The sequence below is a fragment of the Augochlora pura genome, chromosome 11 (assembly GCF_028453695.1).
Source record: "Augochlora pura isolate Apur16 chromosome 11, APUR_v2.2.1, whole genome shotgun sequence".
NCBI classification, from domain to species: domain Eukaryota; kingdom Metazoa; phylum Arthropoda; class Insecta; order Hymenoptera; family Halictidae; genus Augochlora; species Augochlora pura.
In genome coordinates this window covers 4,236,073-4,259,464 of record NC_135782.1, presented here as the reverse complement: position 1 = coordinate 4,259,464, position 23,392 = coordinate 4,236,073, and the positions used below count along the sequence as shown (strand labels likewise).

The window sequence follows — 23,392 nt, the reverse complement described above, 5'->3', positions numbered from 1 at the left end:
AATTATTATTATTAAGAACCAGATGCTGGAATTTTGCAATTTTCCTAATTTCTAGCAATCTAGAAAATAATTTCCTTTAACAAAGAGAAAGGCAGTTAAATGAATATTAAAATATTAAAATAAACGTAAAAAGGTCGTCGGTTGAAGCGGATCGTTTTCGTTCACAATTGGCGTGTTTGATATCGAATAAAGCTGTCATCGGTTTCCTCGCCGCGATAAAGAACAGATTCCCGGTTCGTCGCGAGGGTTGATTTAACGGGTGATCGAGAAACGACACAATCGTCATATCGTGTATCAAACACCCTTGACAAACTGGCTGTTATCACGTTTCCTGGCGCGGCGCCAATACGAGGAACCCTTAAACGGGCGCGCCGCGGCCGTGACACAAGCAGTCGGTCGTGAAGTGAATTATTAAATCGCGTCATGTATCGTTTACGCGAGCCGCGAGTAATTGTGTGTCGGACCTTTACACCTCGTTCGACGCGCCCTCGGATACCAGGAACGAATCTGTACACCACGAACGAGCACCCCGGGTCACGAACACCAATACCATCGTCACCGTCGCTGTTCGTCGGAAGCACTTGCACGGCGTTTATAAAAATCCACTGTTGCGCCCTTAAATGTTATCGATGCGAAGAGCAGGTCGCCGCGAGCGATGCATTCGCTTCGCCAAACAATGAGCTACTCGTTTCCATATTTCTCAAATCGAAATCGATGCGCGAGAACAATTCTGAAAGGAGTGTAATTGTGATTGTAATTGTAATTGAAAAGGGGTGTAATTGTTCTTTTTTGATAGTTAACCCTTTGGACTCGGGGCGATTTTAAGACTAGGTTCAAAATAGATATTTTGATCGGCTGTATTACCATTTTATTTAATTATTAAGTATTTAATATTTATGCATATGGAATCGAGTCTTGTGATTTTTAAAATTGTTATACTTTTTACAGTCTCTTAAATATAGAAAGGTCTTTATGCCAAGATTACATTTTATGTTTATTAAGTCTTGTGAATTGTAAAACTGTTACACTTTTAACAGTCTTTTAAACAGAAGAAAAGCCTTTAATAAAGTCAAAATTATTTTGGCAATGATATCACAATTTATATTAATACCCCTCAGAGGAACACTCGAATACAAAGGGTTAGATATATAAATTGTTAATGAAAATTTCAGTAAAATATATTAATTAGAAAAATACTAATATCAAACTTAATATAAAATATAAAACAATATATAATATAAAATAAAATATAAAATATAAAACAATATAAAATATAAAATAGTATAAAATATAAAACAATATAAAATATAAAATAGTATAAAATATAAAAGCACAGTTTCTTCTTTCCCTATTTCAATTTAACAACTAACCTAAAAATTCCTTCGAGTCATCAACCCTTCCACCGAAACCACCCCATACACAGCAACAAAAGTCGCTGGTATTCCAACCCGTCGCAGTCTCGTTACGTATACGAACATTTCGCGAAACACCGTAGAGAAACCGTGCGGCATTCAGCGCACCCAGCGCAACACGTTGGTAACACCCCCGTATCGTCTCGTTGAACGGCGATCCCAGGACTTCGTTAATCAAGCAGTGTCGCGTCTCCTTTTTTTTGTCGCCACGCGGGGGAATTAAAGACGTCGGAGGAAATTCCGTCCGCGCGCAAGGGGAATATTTAACAACAATTTCGCCGGCCGCACGGTTTCTCGCTGTGTGTATGTGTTTTCGTCGACGTCGGACGGAAAAACCCGACGGCGAGCGCTGTTTGCCGTGCAAATAAGAGTCGCGTGCGGAGGCGCGCGCGCCTTGTTTTTTCGGGTCCGATCTCGGGGAAACGTTATACGCGTTGCCGCGACGAGAACGAACATGGGAGGAGGAGATAGAGATAGATAGAGAGATAGAAAGAGATAGAGAAAGATAGAGATAGAGAGAAATAGAGAAGAGATAGAGCAAAAGGATGGCGAAAAAGGCCGGTGTTTATATGGGCGAGTTTACACCCTCGTCGGTAGCCGGCGAAAAAATAAAAAAAAAAAAGGAAAAAAGGGTGACAGGCTCTCTGGCGCGTTGTCGTCCCATTCGGGAGCAATGAGGATTATCGATTTCACGGGACGTCGCTTAAAAATATTGCCGCGGCGTAATGAATCCGTGTACAACCCACCCCCCTCCGTGCAAATAAAAAAAGAGAGAAGCCTGCGATTGACAGCCGACGAAAATGTTTGAAATTGTTCCTTTCGACGTATTGTTGCGGCCGATGGCGGCGCAAGTAGTTTATTATATGCGTTGGGTTCGCGTGGATTTTTTGAAAATTTTGTTTTCACGGCTTTGTTGTTGCGTTGGGAGATTTGTGACTGGGGTAATTTGTTATTTTAGTCGGCGAAGTTTGGGTTGATTTTATTTAATATTGTAGTGTGTGTTTTATTTTAAATTATGTTGTCGAGGGAGGATTTTATATGGTCTTTAAAATTGTAGCGTGGAGCAAAGTTTATATATATTTTTATTTAAAATTATGCTGTAATACTATGAATTATGTCTTAAATTATATTTTAATTATATTTTAAATTATATTGTCAAGCTACGTTCATATAAATTTTTATTTAAAATTATATTGTCATCCATCTAGAACTGTAACTACGAAATTATTATATTGTCTAAATATTTCTGTCATTTTGTCCTTTCAATAGATTCTACTGTGTCTATTATGAATATAAAATTATAAATGAGAATTAAAACAGTGCAGTGTAAATATTTTTGAGAGTATTAACAATTAGTATTCTTGTTATTTATGCTCCTTTCGCGATGTTTCAGCGATAAGCATCGTTTCAGGCTATCTTTAAATTACCATGGAAATTTGGGACCGGAGGGACCGCAAATTTTGCAACACGCTCCCCCTCTCCCCCTCTCTCTCTCTTCGAGCGTCCTGGCTTTCGAACTCAATAGCAATTAACGTGTCATAAACCTCAAGAATCGACGCAGCAGTTAACGGGTCCGATATTCGCTCACCCCAGTGGCACAATAACCCCGTTGCACTATATTCGGCCGAATTTCCGCCCCTTGTGCCGTAGCACTGCGGGTACTGCTAGTTATTTGCAAAATTACTATCCCCGAAGGCAATTTACAATCTCTGCATCCGGCTAGCACTGTCAAAGAGTAAAAGACTAATCGATCCGGCATGCGCGGGTAGTTAAACCCCTTTCAAACCAGCCCCGGAAGAAACACGATTCAATCGAATCTCTGTTATTTATAATTGACTCGGATAATTTTTATTTTGGAAAAGTGATGTATAGTGTAATATAGTGAGGAATATATTTTTCTTTGATGATGGCAAAGTAATTTTTTGGAGTAGAGAGAAATTAATTTCCTTTAATAAGGAGAAATTTGTTTTCTGTAATAACAAGGTATTAATTTTCTGTAATAAGAAGAAATTAGGACTTCCGTTTCCGGTAGCGAGTACAGTTGAAGTGTGAGTGAAAGGTGTGGTTAGGGAGCGGAGATTTTGAAGATAGGGAGTGTTATAGTGGAGAGAGAGGTAGATGAAGGAGTAGGGAAAGGGCAAGTGGAGTTAGGTGAAAGAGGGAAAAGGGCAGGAGTAAGGGAAAAAAGAGATAGAAAGGAAGATAGGTGGGAGGGATTTGGAGGTTAGGCGAGAGATAGAGACGGTGGCAGAGGCAGCGACGCCGAGTGGTGAAAAGAAGAAGTTCGGAGAAAGAGAACAAGCGGGGACGCGGGAATTTTAATAAGAAGAAATTAGTTTCCTATAATAAGGGGAAATTAGTTTCCTTTAATACTAAGAAATTAATTTCATTTAATAATAAGAATTATAACAATATGAAATTAATTTTCTCCAATAATAAGAAATTAATTCACTCTAATAAAAATAAATTAACCTTCTCTAACGATACAAAATGAATAAAAACAAATGAATTTCCTCCAATAATAAGAAATTAATTCCCTTAAATAAAAATAAATTAACCTCCTCTAACAATACGAAATGAATAAAAAGAAATTAATTTTCTCCAATAATAAGAAATTAATTCCCTCGAATAAAACTAAATTAACCTCCTCTAATGACAACAAGTTAACCTCCTCCAACAATACGAAACTAATAAAAAGAAATGAATGTCCTCTAACAAAAATAAATTAACCTCCCCTAACAATAAAAAACGGCGCGAGCCCCGTTCAGTGGCGATACTCCCGCGGAACGGACTGCCGCAGCGAAAGGGTTGATTGCCGCGTATTATCATTTACTTATATATAGCGTAACATTTCGATCTAAGTGGCGATAAAGGGGTGAATTGGTCGGGCCGGTTCCGGGGACTGGTCCTCGCGGAGGAAGCACGGGACAGCTGGAGAAACGAGGCGAGAGACTGAAGAGAGAATCAGGAGAGAATGAACAGTGAGAATGAACAGTGAGAATGACTAGAGAGAGACGGAAAGACACGAGGGGTGCGCAGGGTGCCGGGAACAGTTATAAACTGAACGCGATATATCCCGACGCATTCCGACCAGGAGAGAATATGAAAAGTTTCCTCGCTTATTATAAAGTTCGGTGATCATCCGAGTTTCCGCTCGGCTACGCCGCTCGTGTCTATATTTCGCGCGATTGTCTCCGCCCGGTTATACCTCCGAGAAAACCGGCCACCACCGTCTCCACCTCAGCGCCCGGTAGACGTTTAATGAGCTCGTTTCATTGTAAAACTGTTTGTGCAACTTCTTGTAGCCTCGTTCATCGGCGACATCGTTATACCCCATCGGGCCGACCGGATTCGGGGGAATACCGTCGTCCGCCGTCTCTTTTACCGTCCACGGGAATGAACCACGAAGGAGACCGGTTCGAAGTTTATTAACCCGGCCGAACCTAACCTACAGGCTTTTAAAATTTTATTTGGGGACTGGGGTAACTTGGATGCTGTTTATTTAAATAAATATGTGTTGAACGGGGAGATTCTTTTTGGGGAATATTAAAATAATATAAATATAAATATATAAGTTGATGATTAGGTGGACGATTTATAAAATTAAGGTTAAATAACTTAATTTTAACAAGCTTCATGGTGGAAGCGATTTTAAGACGAAAATATTTTACATAGCTTGGTGTATTTTATAATTATAAAATTCAATTTTGCCATGCATGCGATAGTTGACAAACTCTTAAAAATATTTTTAATCTAAGCTGAATTTAATAAAAGTTGTTTTGTTACTTTGAGAGAATAAATAACCAATATTATACGCCTGAAATGTATACTATAGATTCAATAATAATTTATATATATTGTTTAGAAATTTATGATTGTTATTTGTTAGTGAAGAATGCATCTTGACCCTTATTATTACGAAAGCGAATCGAGATACTAAAATATGCAGCGAATAGTATACTCGAAGCAAAGACAAACCGAGAAAATATGGAAAACATATTTTATATGGGACTCTATTTCGAGGAAAATTGATTTTAAGATTTATTGCACAACATAACGTGGTTGCAATAAATAGAAACAGTAACTCATGAACAGACATTACCAAATCCTATTCAATATGACATGAATGAGGTTATGTTCTCCAAACTCGATTTTCTAAAACCCTTCATATACAAGAAGCTTTAAATCAACATTACTATAATATACTGTATAAAAATATATAAATTCTCATGAAAGCCATATAAAATTAAAATATCGCTAAACAATAAAATATCGAACGATTAAAGTTAAAAATAAAGATAAAAATTCAATAGAATTCAACTCGATGAATATTAAAATTCAACGATGACAATTCCATAACATTCTTGTTTAATAAAAAGTTCAATTTCACCGAATTCGATACAGTTTTTCGATACGAAAAGATCATCAATGTAACGGGTGAGCCGATAACTGCGCACCATTTTGCGCGCACGGTTACATTATTTCGACAATGACACGGCAAACGTTGAGGTTATGTTGCGCTGTTAAACAGCAAGGCGGCACGCAGACAATGGGGATCGCGGTATTCTAACCACGCGAATTCAATAATTCAAACAGAGAACGATATTTTCCTGTGTTACGAACGATCGGCCGCGGCGCACAATAATAACCGTATCAACCATTTGAAGCGTTCAACTATACGCAGTCTGTAATGCGGCGTCATTAATCGTATCGTTTCCTCATTATTATGCAAATCAGATCCATGCTCAAATTACGAAACCGCATCGACTTCTCCAGCCTCGCAGAGACTCACGATGGATTACAATTACTACGTTAATAACAAAACGCCACCGCGGTTCGCGTAAACGCGGACGAAATGCACCGCTGTTTATTATTCGTTAGTTGTACGGATGGCTTTAATGTATGAACTAATATCGCGTAACGACAGATGTTATTAGTTTACTGGATTGATTTATTCGATGATCTTTGCTGCTTTGACAAAGTTGTTGGATAGGTCAATTTGTTTTTTAATATTGTATAGAAGGGTTGTGGTAAAATAGAAAATTCAATGAAATAGATGTTTGTCAAATAAATGTTTACTTTCGATATGATTTGTTAAGTTATTTTTTATTTTAGAGGAAATATAAATTTGTTGTTTTAATTACAAGAAATAGGGGTTGAAAAGATATATTTTCTCTTTAAATAATTTTAATATTTCAAGAATAATATAACAATTATTATAAAACTTAACTTGAAAAATCGAACAATTTATAAAGAAATGTTACGTTGCCCAGAATGCATCGCCCCGCTCGTTTAACGAGAGAAATTCGCAGCGTCGATCGCCGGAGAATTCGGCGGCAACCGATCGAGCAATAAATGGAAACGATTCCGGCGTGAAAAATCGTCGCGATTATGCTTCGTATAAAAATTTCAATGGAACGTTCCCGCGACGCCCCGGCGTTTCGCCGTGAACGAAAATTTAGGGACGCGCGATTTACGATGCTCGAACCGCCCCCCACTCCCCGTCGACGTTGTAAGAACATCTTTGTAAAACGGTAACAAAAGCGTTTGATAAATGCATTTCGGACAGCGTCGCGGCGCCCGCCGCGTCTATTGTGTCAATATTTGAATGGACGAAATATTCGAGGAAGCGAAATTCAAACAAACTGTTCAACATGACGTTTCCTACGACGGTGCCACCACGATTCTCTCTCTCTCTCTCTCCCCCGCGTTTATCCCACGGTTTACCAACGATTTGTCCGGGGGCAAAAGGTTCTACAGCATCTCCCTCCGGCATGCGAATTTTATGGAAATGTCGCCCAAGCTCTCGCGTCCCCGGCGAAAGAATTCGAAAACATCCTGCCCGTTTCGCAGCCGAGCAAACCGATCGAACATTGACGGACGGGAATTAATTTCTGTACTTCGATCGGGCGGCGACCATAACCTCGTTTCAATGTTTTAATGCGTCGCTTCGCTGCGAAACTGATCGATGAGAGGTCGGCGACGTTTGGGTGAATAAGGATCTTGAAAATTAGAAAGATAATTTGAGCGATAGTGCGTATAGTGAAATTTTGATTTTAGGATGACGTAATGTATGTAACATAACCTTGATATAATGTATATAATGTATGCATAACATATATGATATAGCTTTGACATAAGCTTGACATAACCTAACATAATATACATATGTAGATATATGTATATAATATATACGTAATATGTATAACGCATATAATATATATAAAATAAAATATCAACAAGGCACCTACTCTATAATCTCGTAACTCATATGTACCTACTAAAAATAATTATATCATAGCACTGTACTTTTCTACTACAATACAGAACTTTTCTTTTTAGAATAATTATACTACAATATAGTCCTTTTCTCTTTAGAATAATGTTGCATTTTTCCCATTAGAATAAATTCTACTACAATATAGTAGTTTTCTCTTTAAAATAAATTATACTACAATATAGTCCTTTTCTCTTTAGAATAAATTATATTACAGTGTTGCATTTTTCTCTTTAGAATAAATTATATCACAATATAGCACTTTTCTCTTTAGCATAAATTATATCACAATATAGCACTTTTCTCTTTAAAATAAATTATACTACAATATAGTCCTTTTCTCTTTAGAATTAATTACATCACAATACAGAACTCTTTAAAATAAATTATATTAAAATACAATACTCTTCTCTACAAAACAATTACATTTTTCCACTAATTTGACAACCACAAAAATATCAATAACCAAAGCAACAATAACAACGAAGTCCTTCTACCCTCCACCGTTCGTTTAATTGCGCTCGCGTTAAAATTGCGTTATAGTTAAAATCGTATTATACTAAAAATTGTATTTGATATTTAAACGTTGAAGCGTTCCCGAGCAATTTCGACCGAAACACACCGTCGGAAAATAAAATAAAAAAACACAGAGAGAGAGATACGTTCTTTACGATACATTAGCGGTGGTGGCGTACGGATGTGTGTGTTCTGCGGTGTCGGTTCGCGTTTGCGCGATCATTTGAAGGGTCGGGGCCGGTCGACTGATAGCTGGAAATGACGGGGATGGAAAATCTCAATTTGTCGATGGCCCCCGGAATTGTCGAATCTTTCGCAGAGAGTTATTGTTCAAATTTCGACGTAACGATGCGGCGGGCCTCCGCGAACACGGGCGAAACTGCTGTCAGCTGATGGGGGAGGGGGGTTGGTCGCGACAGTTCGACAAAAATTGTTATAACATTCGGCGAGACGCGTTCGTCGGGTAATCGGTCGTAGAAACTTTTGGAACGGTTTGTAGCGATCATTGAAAAATATCAAAAGAAAAATATATATGTATAAATAATTAAAAAATAAAATTCTCGTCGTTTAAAATATGAGCCCTGTATGAAAATTGTTAAACTGCCTGGAGTTTAACAACGATGATATTTAATGTATAACATGATTTTTAACAATAATAATTATTAGACATTTCATGCATTTATGGCAGAAATCAAACCATGGATATAATTCGTAATTTTAACAGTGCCAATATTAGAAAAATCGAGGAAAATCAACGCGGTGTTTTTAAATAATTACAATTGTCAAGACGGATCGTATATAAATCTGTGTAAGTCCAGAAATAAAAATCCACGGTTAATCATCTCTCGCAAGCGTTTCAAGCTGTACATTTGACAGTGTTCGCAGCGATCTGTTTGTTTCCGTCGTGCGTTTAATTCCGGGCGCGTCACTTTCATTAAGTAATTCCACGCTGATCGTTCTCTCCTCTCTCTCTGTAATCCGGGCGCATTTAGTAATTTTATTCATCAAGGAGAACGCGTGTAATCGCGTCCTTGTCAAAACAGCGCTGGGGACTGTATCAAAGCGACGTTATTCAAATAATGAAAACGCGATTCGTTACGGCGGAGACGACCGAAATGAATTATTGCGCGCATTATTCCGCCGCCTCTTCCTCCCTCTGTGTACGTTCCCCGCGAATTACGCGCTGTTTAACGAGCGGCGCGCAGAAAAATGATTAAAAGCTGTCATCGCGCGCGCGCGCGCGTTATGAAAAACGTGTTTCGCTTCGAAAAATCGTATTATACGTCGCGAGGATCGTTACGAATAAAAACTTCGATGCGGCGTCGCTTTCCTCGCGTTTCTTGCAATTTGTTGCGTTTCGTCGGTCTAATTTGTTTATAACGATAACTGCGATTATACAGGGTGCGCTGAAAATGATAGTGCGATCGACCGAGCAAAATTTCCACGTGCACAAATAAATCTAGCAAATTTAAGCGTTGTTTAAACTGACGTTTTCACCATTTTTTTTAACAAGTTTTATAGTTCAATATTTCTTGCAAAATTTCTAAAGTCAACATTGTGCCAATAAAGGACTTGCAAAATACCGTGTCAATTTAATATTAATATTTTGATATCGATACATCTGTATGACAATGTTCCTTTAAAAATAAATTATTTATTCTACGAAATATTTATTCTTTTTAACGTGCGCCAAATTAACACTTGCCGTGGGCAAATAATAGTAAATTTTTGCCTACTATATAATATTGGCCTAATTATATAGTATCGACTTAATTATACAGTATTATTATAATTTAATATGGTATTATTATAATTATATAATATTATCATAATTTTATATGGTATTATTATAATTATATAATATTATCATAATTATATAGTACCATCATAATTATATAATATTAGCCTAATTATACAATATTAGCCAAAGTATACTTACTGGCCTTGAGAATCGACACGATCGCCGGAACAGGTGTGTCGACGTACTCGCGGGTCTCGAAGCCGAGCCGAGTGAACGTCTGCGTGAGGTCCTTGCAGTCCTTAACCGAGCCTTTCCTCGTCGCCATCCTCTTGAAATTGATGTGATTGAAGATCAGCGCGACGCCCCTTCTTTTATGGTTCATGCGGTACACCTCCGCGTCCATTGGCACTTGAGTGACAACACCGTCTTGAACCAGCGGTCGCTCGACGTGCTGCCTGCAACAAAACCTGACGAATTACACACCCAATATCAACAATTTTTAATCACAATTACAAATTACTACGATTCGCCATTGTTTTGGACAATGTAATTATGCTTAACGCGTTTAATATTAACTAACTCGGTTAACCATATTTCGTTTATTTAACTCAGCAGAGTTGATCATTGTCAATCATTACACTAGAACAGGATTTTTATTTTATTAACAATGGTTACGATTTTGGCGATCGCGTTGCTTCGTAATCGCTCATCTGTGTATTACTTTGTAACACAGAATTTACTTGCTAAATAATAACGCAGTCGTTTGACGGTCAATCAATCAATCCGCCGGCTGACGGAAACATCGCTCATGCGCGGCGCGTAGGTTTTAATAAAACTTTTATGCGAGATAGATTTCAGGGAACCGTTCTTTTTTTTTCAAGGGTCATCTTTCATATTGGAGGGGCTCGAAACACAGCCGTCAAAGTTCGCGACGAGAAACATATTTCATGGGGGATCTATCGGAGCATTATGGGGGTTATGGGGGATCAAGTCGAATTAGAACAGTGTGCTTTCGAGTAAGAAGTCGAGCGAGCTGGTTGCGGAATAATTTGTTTGTTTAAGTGATATTGTGGAGAACCACTGTCTTAATTAACAATTTTAATCAGATATAAATGTATTTTATATTACTTTTTGTAGTCAAGTATAAATTTACTTCTTACGTAATAATTGAAGATAAATATAATTTTCATTACTTCTTGTAATCAAGTACATATAAATATTATTTTTATTACTTCTTGTATTCAAGTATAAATATTATTTTTATTACTTCTTGTAAATTAGATATAAGTATCATTTTTATCACTTTTTTTATTACTTACTATACAATTTTCATCACATATTCAGAGAGAATATAGAAACGCAAAATTACATATTTTAACTAAATTAAAATCATCTATAAAAGTTACAACAAATCGGATTTCTTAAATATCTATTCCGATAATAAAATCCTTCAAAAGTCCACGATTTCGTATATTTACAATTTTATTAACTATAAATCTTCGTCAACAATTTCGGCATCTTGAACAAATGAATAACAATACAATTATATTTATCTAGGAATTATTTACTCTCTCATTAACTCTCATTTTATACAAATTCATAAAAACGAATCTACTGTCGAAAAAGAATATTATTAAAAAGTGCTTCGAATCACGTGCCATTTTATCGTCAACAAAGGCTCCAACGAAACGGAATTCAGTGTCCGACCACGCCGCGCGGCGCGCATTATAAAATTCGCGATGAAAGGGTGAAACATCTTTCATATAAAGTCACCGCAGCTAGTTAAAGTATGTGTCCCATTAATTTTATTTCATGTCCTTTCATCGCGTAACCCCCGACTGAAAATCCTCCCTCCTCCCTCCTACAATACCCCGGACAATTAATGACCCATTCTCATTTGACAGCGGCGAAAATAAAACGAGCCGCGGAATGTGAGGAATAAAGTCGCGGCCTCCACCGGTGTAAAAACGAAACTGCGGAGAAATCAGGCCAATTTAGCATAAAGGGATCCAAACCGTGCGGTTTCACGGCGTTGTACACGTTCGGGGCAATGTTTTTCAAGCGGCCTCTTTTTTCGAACAATAGAAAATAATTTTGTGATGCTTCCTTTACTTGTTATTGATTAACTTTCAAAACTGTCAATTGTTATTTTTAAACTGCGATTTTTCGTATAAAATTTGCTGCATCGATTTTATTTTAATAATTTTAGATTTGGTAAAAGTAATTGGAAACGACGATTTTAAATTATTAAAATTAAATAATAATCCGATAAAATCTGCAATCTAGTGCTAGAATTATTTATTTAATATTTTAATAAATACAATTACGAAATAGTAACAAATATTTAAGAAATAACTATTTTAATAGAACTCTTCAATTTTGTTCAGTTTTATTTAATGCGAGGAATAAAAACGCATTATAAATTTAATCTAAAAACAAAATCCCAGTTTCAGTTATTGCAGAATGGTAATGTTTATGGCAATTGAAATATTGAATGCGCCGAAAATGCATTCGCTAATATTTAAAGGTAATACCTATAAAATATACATTTAGCTCGCGGATTGAGAAATATGTTACAATGGTGCTGGAAACTGCGTCGCAGTCATAAACAAATTAATTTTAAACGACGTCAAGTAATTGTTTAGTATTTGTTGTTATTACGTTATATTTCTATTCGCTGTAACATCTTTATAATTAACTTTTTGGAAAATCTCTATAATAATATTTTTTAATAATACATATTAAAGATAGATGTATTATTACCAATGTCATTGTTAACATTTTTATATTATTTAATATTTTTTCCCTTTGATGCAGCTTTATTTTATATAGCTTTGTTTTCTTATTTATAATTTCACAATAAATTAATTGGAAATTCTGTATCTTATATTAATTTTAGGTTTCTAAATTTAAACAATTCCAATTCCAAATTAAGCAACATTTGTCATCACGGACAGTTTATTTCGTATATATTAAATATAATTTTAGTTTAATTATTCAATTGTTAATAGCCTGTTTATGTCAACCATATTATTATATCACTATGGTGTGTATCACTGTATTCAGTCATTATTTTATATAATCGCAAATTGTCCTCAATGGGCCGACAATTCCAACGGTCGTCGTGACTATGGCGGATGGTCACTTATGTATTTTCCGGTGGCTGGTCTATAGCGTCCTCGAAGATCCCTAATATATTCAAAAGCTCTCGGCGCTTTCGAAACCAAAACTCTTCTGGGGTCACCGGGATGCAACGAGGTTAATTCGGTTCTCTAGGCCGTGGTTTAATTCAATTCGACTCTCTAGGGTTTGTCTTGTCCAAATCCTGGTTCTCTGCGCCGAATAGATATTTCGGGCTCTGTCCCTGTTCAATAAGGCTGTCGCTCAACAGGTTACGCGAACACGACTCGCGAACAAATTGCCATTTCAGCTCCTCGAAATCGTGACAGCTTCTTTGTCGCTGTCATACTTCCGACAATCGCTTCTCTCAATTTTTTAATATGGCGAACGTAGTAATCAGGGAAAATAACTTTTGTATATATTGAACATTGTAATAATAATCACAGGCATAGAAATGATTATAAAAAAAAATATAAAAGGTGTCTTTGAAAATAATATTTAAAGTGTATAAAATCTCAAAAGTAATCGCAGGCACGACAATAACTATAAAATAAAATAACTTATTATTTAACCTACTAAGTCGACTAAATATCGTTTCAAAAATGATCACAAACGTGCCATTAATTATAAAATAAAATAACCAGTTATTTGCCATAAAATTTCAAACTACATTAATTTAAATATGCTGAAGTCAGACGAAATAAAATTAAATAAAAATTAATTCTGAGACCTAGTTAAAATTTAATAATTAATGCTGTGTTAATGGTATCCAAGATGGCGTAAGCTTCTTTTTACGCACAGAGAATGATCTGTATCGATTTAGACAACTAAGTCGTACTATAGATCAAATACTGCAAGTATGAAGTGGTGGTATATATGCATTGAGGTCCCAGGGTCCATGATCGTCAGCGTTTGGTCCCAATGGGCTGCTGTCGCCTGTTTCGATTTGCGCAAGTGTAACACCGCTGTATCTCGTCCCAGGTGTATAGCACTAGCTAGCCTCGCGTTCAGAGCGTCTGAGATTTTTCTTCTATGGTGCCAAGCAACTTCCGGTTATACTCTATGCGACTGCAAGTGTCCCAAACCGTCGTCATTCATTTCGCAGGTGAACTACATGATTAACTATGTGGTGATACGTCATTTCTGATTTAAATTTCTTATATGACTGTACTTAAAAAGACAAGCATTGGCTGTCAATTTTATAAAGGATTTCCTTCGAGAACAGCTGCAGAGTTCTTATTTTAAATATAAATATAAATAAGATAAAATTGAATTTTAAAAGTGAAATCAAAGTTGCAATTTTTAAATTGAAATTTGGTAATTAATATTAGATTTTAGAGCTGAAACATAATTTCATTTTTAAATCTACGTTTTAATTCCTAAATGAAAATGTTCTAATTGAGATGAAATTATAAATTACAAGATATTATTTTAGTTATCTCGGAAATGGAAAATCGAAATGGAAAAATTGTTTTTATAGTCTTTCCTAAATTAATTCAATAAATTTTTACAAGCTTATTAATCACAGAACTTCACATTTGGGTAAAAATTATACACGGTTCAAAATTCTACGTTTTTATGGGAAATTTGGTCTAGGATTTTCTGTGCATAGTCAAAACTATTGATTTTGGTTTATTGAAATACCGGGACAGAGAACTTCGCCAAGTTCATTAACAAGGTTTTAGATCTAAAGCTGCAACGTACTAGGGATTAGCACAAAGCTCTCCAAACTGTGTGCATTCGGGGTTTATCTTATTTTTTGAGGGGGAACAGTGTTCTTTAGTTTTTAACTAACGGAGAAATTTGGCACCGACGTTACGGAAAAAATTACCCATTTTGTTGCGAAAAGTGAAGCTTTGAAAAATCATAGAAAATACGAACTCTGGTATTATTTGTACAGTAGAAAAATATTCGAGAACAATTATAAAATTGTGCGAGTTATTTCAGTGTTAAAGCTTTGAATTAAATAGACTAAAATATAATATTATTGGTTACGGTATTTATAATTTGCTAGAATAAATAAGAGAGTAATTTGTACTTACTGTGATATCATTTAGAATTTACTAAAAAATAATTAACAGGGTAATTTCTATTTATAGTTAAGTCACTTATAATTTACTAAAAAATAATTGAGAAAGAAATTTCTATTTATGATTACATCATTTAGAATTTATTAAACTAACTAATGGAGTAATTTCTATTTCTGGTTGTATTATTTGCAATTTACTAAACTAATTAACAGAGGAATTCCTGTTTATATTATATACAATTAACCAAACTATCTAACAGAGAAATCTCTATTTCTAATTGTATAATTTACAATTAACTAAACCAATCAACATAGTCATCTCTGTTCCCAGTTCCATCATTAACAATTTCCTAAACAAATCAGTCACTTCTATTCCTACCTTCACAGTTAACAATTAACTAAACCAATTAACGAAGTTCCATTTCTTTCTCCACTCACATTATTTACAATCCAGCGAACCAATTAACAAAGGAATTCCGATTCGACGGAATTCCCATTTTACATAAGGGCCTGCCATCCGATCGATGACACCGGATAACGAGATAAACAAACCGCAACAAACGGACGCGCGCGTTAGGCGCCGCCGAAAGCCGCGCCGATTAGGCGTAAATCGGTATTCTCGCGAAGTTGCGAAAGTGGTGGCAATTAGGCCTGGTGCTCGACGGGCGATCAAGTAATACGGGGAACGGGGGGAACTAATCGCGAGCAATTATTCGCGGCAGTTAACTCGAAGACCGCGCGGCCACGTGGCTAACAAGTGTAGAGAGAGTACTCTTTCGATCCGCCGGAGCCCCTATTTAATTACTCGATAAGTCGAAAATACACTTCCGCCGTGGGACTGGGGCACTCGCCACGAGGAGCCAATCACGGGATCGCTATCCAGTGCCCCCGCACAGGCGTCGAGTGTCTATCCATTTTACCAGCCAATCGGCATTTAGGTTTAACCCTTTGCAATCGAAGACATTTCGAGTGCAAATATGAAATAATTTCTCTGGCTCGCAGCGTTTCCATTCCGCGTGACAAAGTGCATTTATATATATAAATATTTATATAAATATTATATTAATATTTCATAAAATTTATATAAATATTTATATGAAATTTGTTTTCTATTTATATAAAATCGAGTCTCGTAATTCGTATAGCAGTGACATTTTTAACAATTTCTTCAATTTCAGCTTCAGTGATATCTATAAAAAATAATTATAGAACGTGGTAGAATAATTTTAATGGTGCCTTAGAGTCGCCACTCGAGTGCAAAGGGTTAAAAATTAGTCAGAAATTGAGGGTAGTTCTAATTTAAATTTTATTCATGGATTAAAATTGATTTACAATACAATTTTAATTATACGTTTAGAATTAGTTATTAGATTTTCTTTTAAATATTTTTTAGATAAATAATAATACTTGGAAAGTTTATTATAGAATAAGTAAAAGTGTCTATCCATTTTAACTCGCTCTTCGAGGGGAAAGTAGCGGTAATCGCCAGCTCACGGTCCCGATTTCTCGGCGAGCTTCGATCGCCCGCTGCCCCCACGTACGCGTTTATGGCGGGGATGGTTAGGGCGACGTGGCCCCGCGATAAAACGGCCGGAACGTTACGGGGAAGTTCTTTAGCCCCGGATTGCGATCCAACTTCAAATTAAATTGACCATCCGATGATTCGGTGGACGGTGTTCACGTTCGCCGAACGGGTCCAACGCGAGCCGCGCGGCGCCCAACCCTTCCACCGTGGACGTGAGTGGAAAGTACGAAACAGCCTAATGCAGTTTTCAACAAAACCGCCGGTTACTGGTAGCGCCGCGTTTGTTAACAAGAATCTGCGGAACTTTCGAAGATTTATGCGACGCGGTGACGTGCGACGATCGTTAAACGAAGGTTTTTGTTTAGGGGTTGTGATTCACTGATATATTTATGTATGGGATCCCATAAGTTATTTAGAAGTGGGTTTCCTCGGGTCATTTGAAGCAACTTTTTCCTTTGGAGAAACTTTCTCCGAGGCTTCGTTAACGAGTTATTCGTGGAAAACGGTGACCAATCAGAGACGAGCTTTTGGCTGATGCGTGGAGATCGAGCTAGCTAGTGATTGGAGTATAGTTCTGATAATTGGCTCGGTTGTCTCGCGTCGGTGGAGCTTTTGCACTATAATGACGAGTCGGACAAAGATTTCATGGAAGGTCAACTGAATATTAATATTAATTTCTTAATTTCTTAAGGGGTTAAAAGAAAAGAATATTAATTTCTTAATTTCTTAAGGGGTTAAAAGAAAAGAATATTAATTTCTTAATTTCTTAAGGAAATTAATAATATAAAATAAAAAAGTTATTAATTTTAAAAAAATTATGTTAGATTTGCAGTCGAAATGGCTTCGAGCGCGAAGGGTTAACCATTTAATACCGTTTCAACGGATCGGACAGCGAACGATCGTTCACCGACGCGTGTTCAACGCGTTATCAGATCTCAGTCGAACGCCTGTTCATTCAGAAAACGGCCACGCGTCTAAGATTACAGAGAGCCTGGAAAGTAAACGTGAAGGTGGGGAGGTGCGGCGTCGACCAGTGAAGAAGTTGCTCGAGCAAGAGCGTCCTCCCCTACCCTAACTTTAATGACCCCGAATCGCTCACTGTCTAAACAAGTTCACCGTAAAATCAGCGGCAAACGTTTGTATTCGTGGCGGACGCAAATCCCATTCAAATGGAATTCCACGGTTCCAGGACACCGGCGGCCCCGTCTTCGCTCGCTCGAATCGGTCGCCAATCATTCTAACCGTTCCGGGGGTGGATTTACGCCCGCGACAGAGAATCCACGACGACGACTGTGACGACGACTGTGACGATGGACCGAGACTCGTCGCGGAAATGTTTTCGAGTTCAAAGGATCCCGGGGCCGAATATAATGCCGGCAACTCGTTTTCTCTTCCAATGAACGTTTGTCTGTTAATGGGCGCCGGGGTGCCCGCCATTCCCCCACCCTCACCACCCACCCCTTTATGACTAGTTTGTAAGCACTCGGCGGGGAGGCCTTTGTCGGCCGAACAGGGCGCTGCGTGTTCTTGCGCGCGGATTTTGCGGCTTACGGGCTCGTCACCCTGCTTACAGAGGGAGAGAGAGAGAGAGAGGGGGGAAGAGGGAAAGTGAGAACGAAAGGGTGAAAGAGAGAGAAAGAGGGATAGAGCGATCGAAAGAGAGAGAGAGAGAAAGCGAGAAAGAGAGAAAAAGAGATTGAAAGAGAGATTGAAAGAGAGAATAAGCGAAAAGGAGAGAAAAAGAGATTGAAAGAGAGAATAAGCGAGAGAGAGAAAAAAGCGAGAAAGAAGGGAAAGGTGAGAAAAAGACAGAGAGAAAGCGAGAAAAATAGAGAGAAAAAGGGATCGAAAGACAGAACGAAAGAAAAAGGGAAAGAAAGAAAGAGAGAAAGAGAAAAATCTCTCGAGAGAGAGGTAGAAAGAGTTCTTTCAACCGGCAACGCAGTATCTCGAGCTGTTTTAAAGGGTTGATTCGCCGTCGCCTTTTGTGTGTCTCTTTCGTTTGTGTATCACTTCCGTTTCTCGCCCTCTTCCCTTCCTCTCCATCCCTTATCTGCCACCCTATCTGCCACTCTGTCTACCACCCTATCTTCTAGCTACCATACCCCCGCGTCAACGAGTCAGGTGAAGCTACCTCTTGACGAATTATTCGCGAGTCTGTCATCGCGCAGCGTCCGACGCGCCGGACAGGTATCGAAATAAGTCACGGCTTTCCCTATCGGCGCGGAACTACGCCATGTCTCTATGACAACGATGGAAGATTGAACGCGACGCGGCATACTTGCAGCTTCTGACTTATTGTTTGCGAGAAGAATTTATCGTCACACGATTGCACGGATGCAATTAGTAATTGCAAGACAAAATAAGAAAATAAATATTGTTCTTCCTTTAATTATATTATTAAGCTATAAACAACGTAACAGTGTTTTCAGACCTTTTTTTATTCATCTGTACTGTTTCGCACTTGGCCGTTAAAACACGTGAAATATTAAATTAGGCAATTAAAATAAATTAGCCCGTTAAATTGAATCATCGAAGAGGCAGTCGACCGTGGCAAATTGTAACTTTTCAGTTATGGGGGCTTCCCGCGAACTAATAGTTGCCACGACTTTTCACAGATTTGACGGCAGGTCGCGTAGTTTGGCAATCAACGCGGTTTAATTGCCGGAAATAGTTCGCGTGGGTTTTCTCGTTAAAGTTTGCCGTTAATGCAGTGACCAGCGGCAAGTATCGTAAATGATTTCTCGAACCGTGCAACTTTTTCGAACTTGATGGAAATGTTCGTGCTAGTTAATGTTTCTATACAAAAAAGGTATTAATATATTTATGTTAAAAAGAAATTAGATATATTTAATGTATGACTATAGTTTACTGGATATATTAATTTCAATGTTGAAAGAAAATTATAACGTTCTTGACAATATTATAGATTCAATATCATAGCAATTTCTTTTGAAATTGAGCTATCTCCTAAATTAATAATTTTTTAAACGAGTCAATATTGTTTTGTAAATAATTTGACGACCATTTGGCATCACGAAAAATATACCATAATATACTATACTATGACATACTATACTATATTATTCTATACTACATTATACTATAGTATAATATACTATACCATAACATACTATACTATATTACACTATACTATATTATACTATACTATACTATAATATAATATGCTCTCTATGCATTGACTCGCATTATAATATAAAACCGTTACCACTATAAAGCGCCACCGTCGAAACCATACAATTCCACCTGCAACATTTTTCCTAACAGCGTCATAAATCTACACGGCAATCCATGGCAACCCGTATAATTCCAGTGCGAAAACATTTCATTCCGCTCATGGCCGCTTTCCGTCCCACACCGGGCGAGCGGTAACAACGATCCTAGGCGCGTCGCGGCCCGGTCTCGTTATTCGCGAAGCAATTATAATTCCGGTCTGCGACAACAGCGGTACGGACATTACGGCGGAACGTTTACCTTCCGCGCGAGATCGAAATCGCCGTATCCCCCCGACGGAATTGAGTGACACGAGCGCGCGTCCGCCGGGCTGTATCAAGCCGCGTCTGACAGCGTCGTCCGCAGAGATCGCCCCCGCCTCGCCGCTTAAAACTCTCGTCACGATCGATGGTTATCATTTTCATCTCGAATTTCTGAACGGACGAGCATCCTCCCACCTCCGCCGCCCCCCCCCCCCCCCCTATCCCTATCCCGCGGATACGAACTCGTGCGCTTGAAATTGTTTCCAGTCCAACGATATAAAAAAAGAAAAAAAGAGAAAAAAACAAACAAACGTATCGCATTTTTATGGACAACGACGGCGGCGAGCCGGTTTCGAATTACCGCGGCCGCGAATTGAAAGATACGGCGGCGGGGGGGAGGGCGTTCGTTAAGTAAAAAGAATTTCACGGGATCGCGCGACGATGCCGGCCGTACATTTTTATAAAGGAAATTAAACGTGGTCGTTGTTGTTCGTTGATATAGTAACCGCGGAGCGTGGAGAGCATTGGCGATGTCTCTTTATTTTTAACTCGCGAAGACGACGCTTTGCGATCACGAAGATGATTTTGAAAATAACTGAAAATAGACCGACTCTGTTTTTTTAAAGAAATAATTATGGAATTAGGTGGAATTATTGTAATACAGCGGAATTTTAGTGTCACACTTATTTTCTTAGTTAATCATGTTGGAGTGTCCTAACATAGTAACATATTCGTTTAAAAGGCATATAATTTGTTCGCATCGCGGCGTTGCGCGGGATAAAGTAAACTTTTCAGACGGATTAAAATTTGCCACGCCTACCGCTGTCCTCCGGTTGTTGTTGCGAACATAGTTTATCTGTTTGTTTGTTTGTTTGTTTGTTCGTTGAGTGATTACAATTGCGAGTCTTAATCATTATGGAACAAGATAATTAAATAACGCCGTTGTAACTTCGTTAATTGTGTTATATTCGAGACAAATAGCTTTTAGCAGAATGAGAATGTCGGCGAGGAACGCCGCTCTGATTGTAGTCTATACAGGTGCGTCAAGGTGACGCTGCCGCGGGTACGACCAATCAGATTTATTTTTATAATATTTAAAAGGAACTAATTGCAAGACTTCGTCAGTGTATCGTTTAGTATTTATTAATATTATATTTTATATTTATATTTTAATATTCATTACCAATATTTATTAGATTAATGCTACATTTTGGAATATCCATTATTATATTGATACAATTAATATTCAATTTATTATTCTTTATACCTTCCTCGAATTTTTCTGAAATTTACTTACTCATATAACTACTATTTACTCATTTTTCATAATTATCTAAATGTCTAATGATCAATCCCTAATAATTATAATATTATAATTTAAATATTCGACTCTATACATATCATAATTTAATTACCCAAATACAACATCCAACTTAAAGCAATCTAAATCCCAAATAAACTCAGAATAATCCATCCACCACCGAATCCTCAAAAAATTGTTTAAATCGTCGAAATAAATACGCGACCGCATCGTCCACCGGGCAAACAAAAAAATCACACAGAAGATACAATCGACCGCGCTCTTATCTCGCACCGTAGAGACGCGAAATTGGCGTCGCTGCAGGGTAATCGATCATTCGAACGGTTACGAACGCTTGCAGGCGGGAACAGAGCGTGCCGCGGAAATAATTCTAGCTTTCCTGGACGGCGAACGGAGCGTTCCGTCGCGGCTAATAAAAACTCGTCGGAATCCAATAGAATATAAAGTGTCGCTAAAAAAAATCCCGGCCATTTCATATGCATGGAGATAATAATTCGCGGGGGCGACGCGGCATTCGTGCGACGACGCGAAACGAAGTCCAACGCGGCGGGGTTTGTTCTTCTTCTGTAGTGGATTATCATCCCCCCCCCCCCCAGCCTCCCCCTTCCCCGTAGCAACGTTATCACCGGGGAAAACGATGTATTCGAATTACGACGGAGTGACTAATATTATTATTATGTGTTTCAATATTGTATTCCGATTATAGAAAAATTTAAAATGGATAAATAAGAGAATTGAATTAATAAAGAATACCAACTGATCTGTTATTAATATTAATATTATTATTATGTATTTCAATATTCTGTTTCAATTATAGAAAAATCTAGAATGGATAAATAACATTATTAAATTAACAGAGAATGCTATTATAATTGATCGATCATTAAAATTATCATTATTATTATTATGCGTTTGAATATTGTGTTTTATAGAACACCAAATATACCTTGTTTTTTTACCCGCAGCAGATGAAAAGACCTTGTTAAAGGCTTACTAGTAAAAATGTAGGTGAAACGGTAAATCCGTTCAACCCTAACCGCGCATTAGCGAGAATTCCATTGAACCGTGCATCGGAGGGTTAAGGGGTTAGGGTACTGTGTCGAACCGAGAGCGTGCACTCCCTATTTGAAAATTATGATTCACGACTAGCTAAAATTATTCAAGACTAAAATAAATATTTATGCACTTCCTATTCCTTGCGACTAATTTATATAACTATGATTTCTCACAAAAATTCACAGTACAATTATAACTTATTGCGAGTGTAATAAATAAAAGCGAGTCAATAAAATAATTAAAACTTAATATTTTTATTAACCTTTATAAAGGCTAATAAGGTTATTTTTAACCTCGGCATTAATTATCAAAATATCTCCCAGAATTATTACCTCTTCGCTATTTTTTAATTAAAGAAATATATATATAGTTATTTCGTCAAAGACGATTTCAATTTTGAATAAAATAGTATAAAACCCTTTTTCCATTATTTCGAATTTCATGCTGAAGAAACTCCGCGCGCGCGCGGCCATAAATAACCGAGACATTTAAGTGTTCCCTACCGCATAAAATGCTGCACCACTTATGGCATTATGTTCTCCTCTAAAAACGAGAAACTTAAACCGTGCATGAGCCCCTCATAAGGTGAATGGCCACTTTAACGACCATAACACGTGTAGTTCGTCGTACCGACGTGATTATTTTATAACAAATATTATTTGCGGAAACATAAACGTATCTCTATCGCTCATCGATTATTTTTATTCTCAATATTTCCGCTTCCTTCGTTCAACTTAATAAGAAGAGAAGCTTTAAATAATTAACAAATTTAGTTTTTAACTATTCAATACTCTAGCATGTGAATGACAGTTTCACGCGTCTGTCAGCTTTATTTATTCATATTGAGCTACTTCAGAACGCGATTTAATAAATATTATATTAAACTTGCATCGGAGTG

At 37.4% G+C, this 23,392-nt stretch overlaps 1 protein-coding gene across 1 annotated transcript in view; it reads right to left on the bottom strand.

Annotated features, from left to right (window-relative positions):
* Positions 1-23,392, bottom strand: part of LOC144477151 (caspase-1) — a 55,110-nt gene that overhangs the window by 5,554 nt on the left and 26,164 nt on the right. Inside the window, exon 4 of the mRNA XM_078194639.1 lies at positions 10,145-10,401. Coding sequence (XP_078050765.1) covers positions 10,145-10,401 — 257 coding nt within the window. The remainder of the gene's footprint in view (positions 1-10,144; positions 10,402-23,392) is intronic.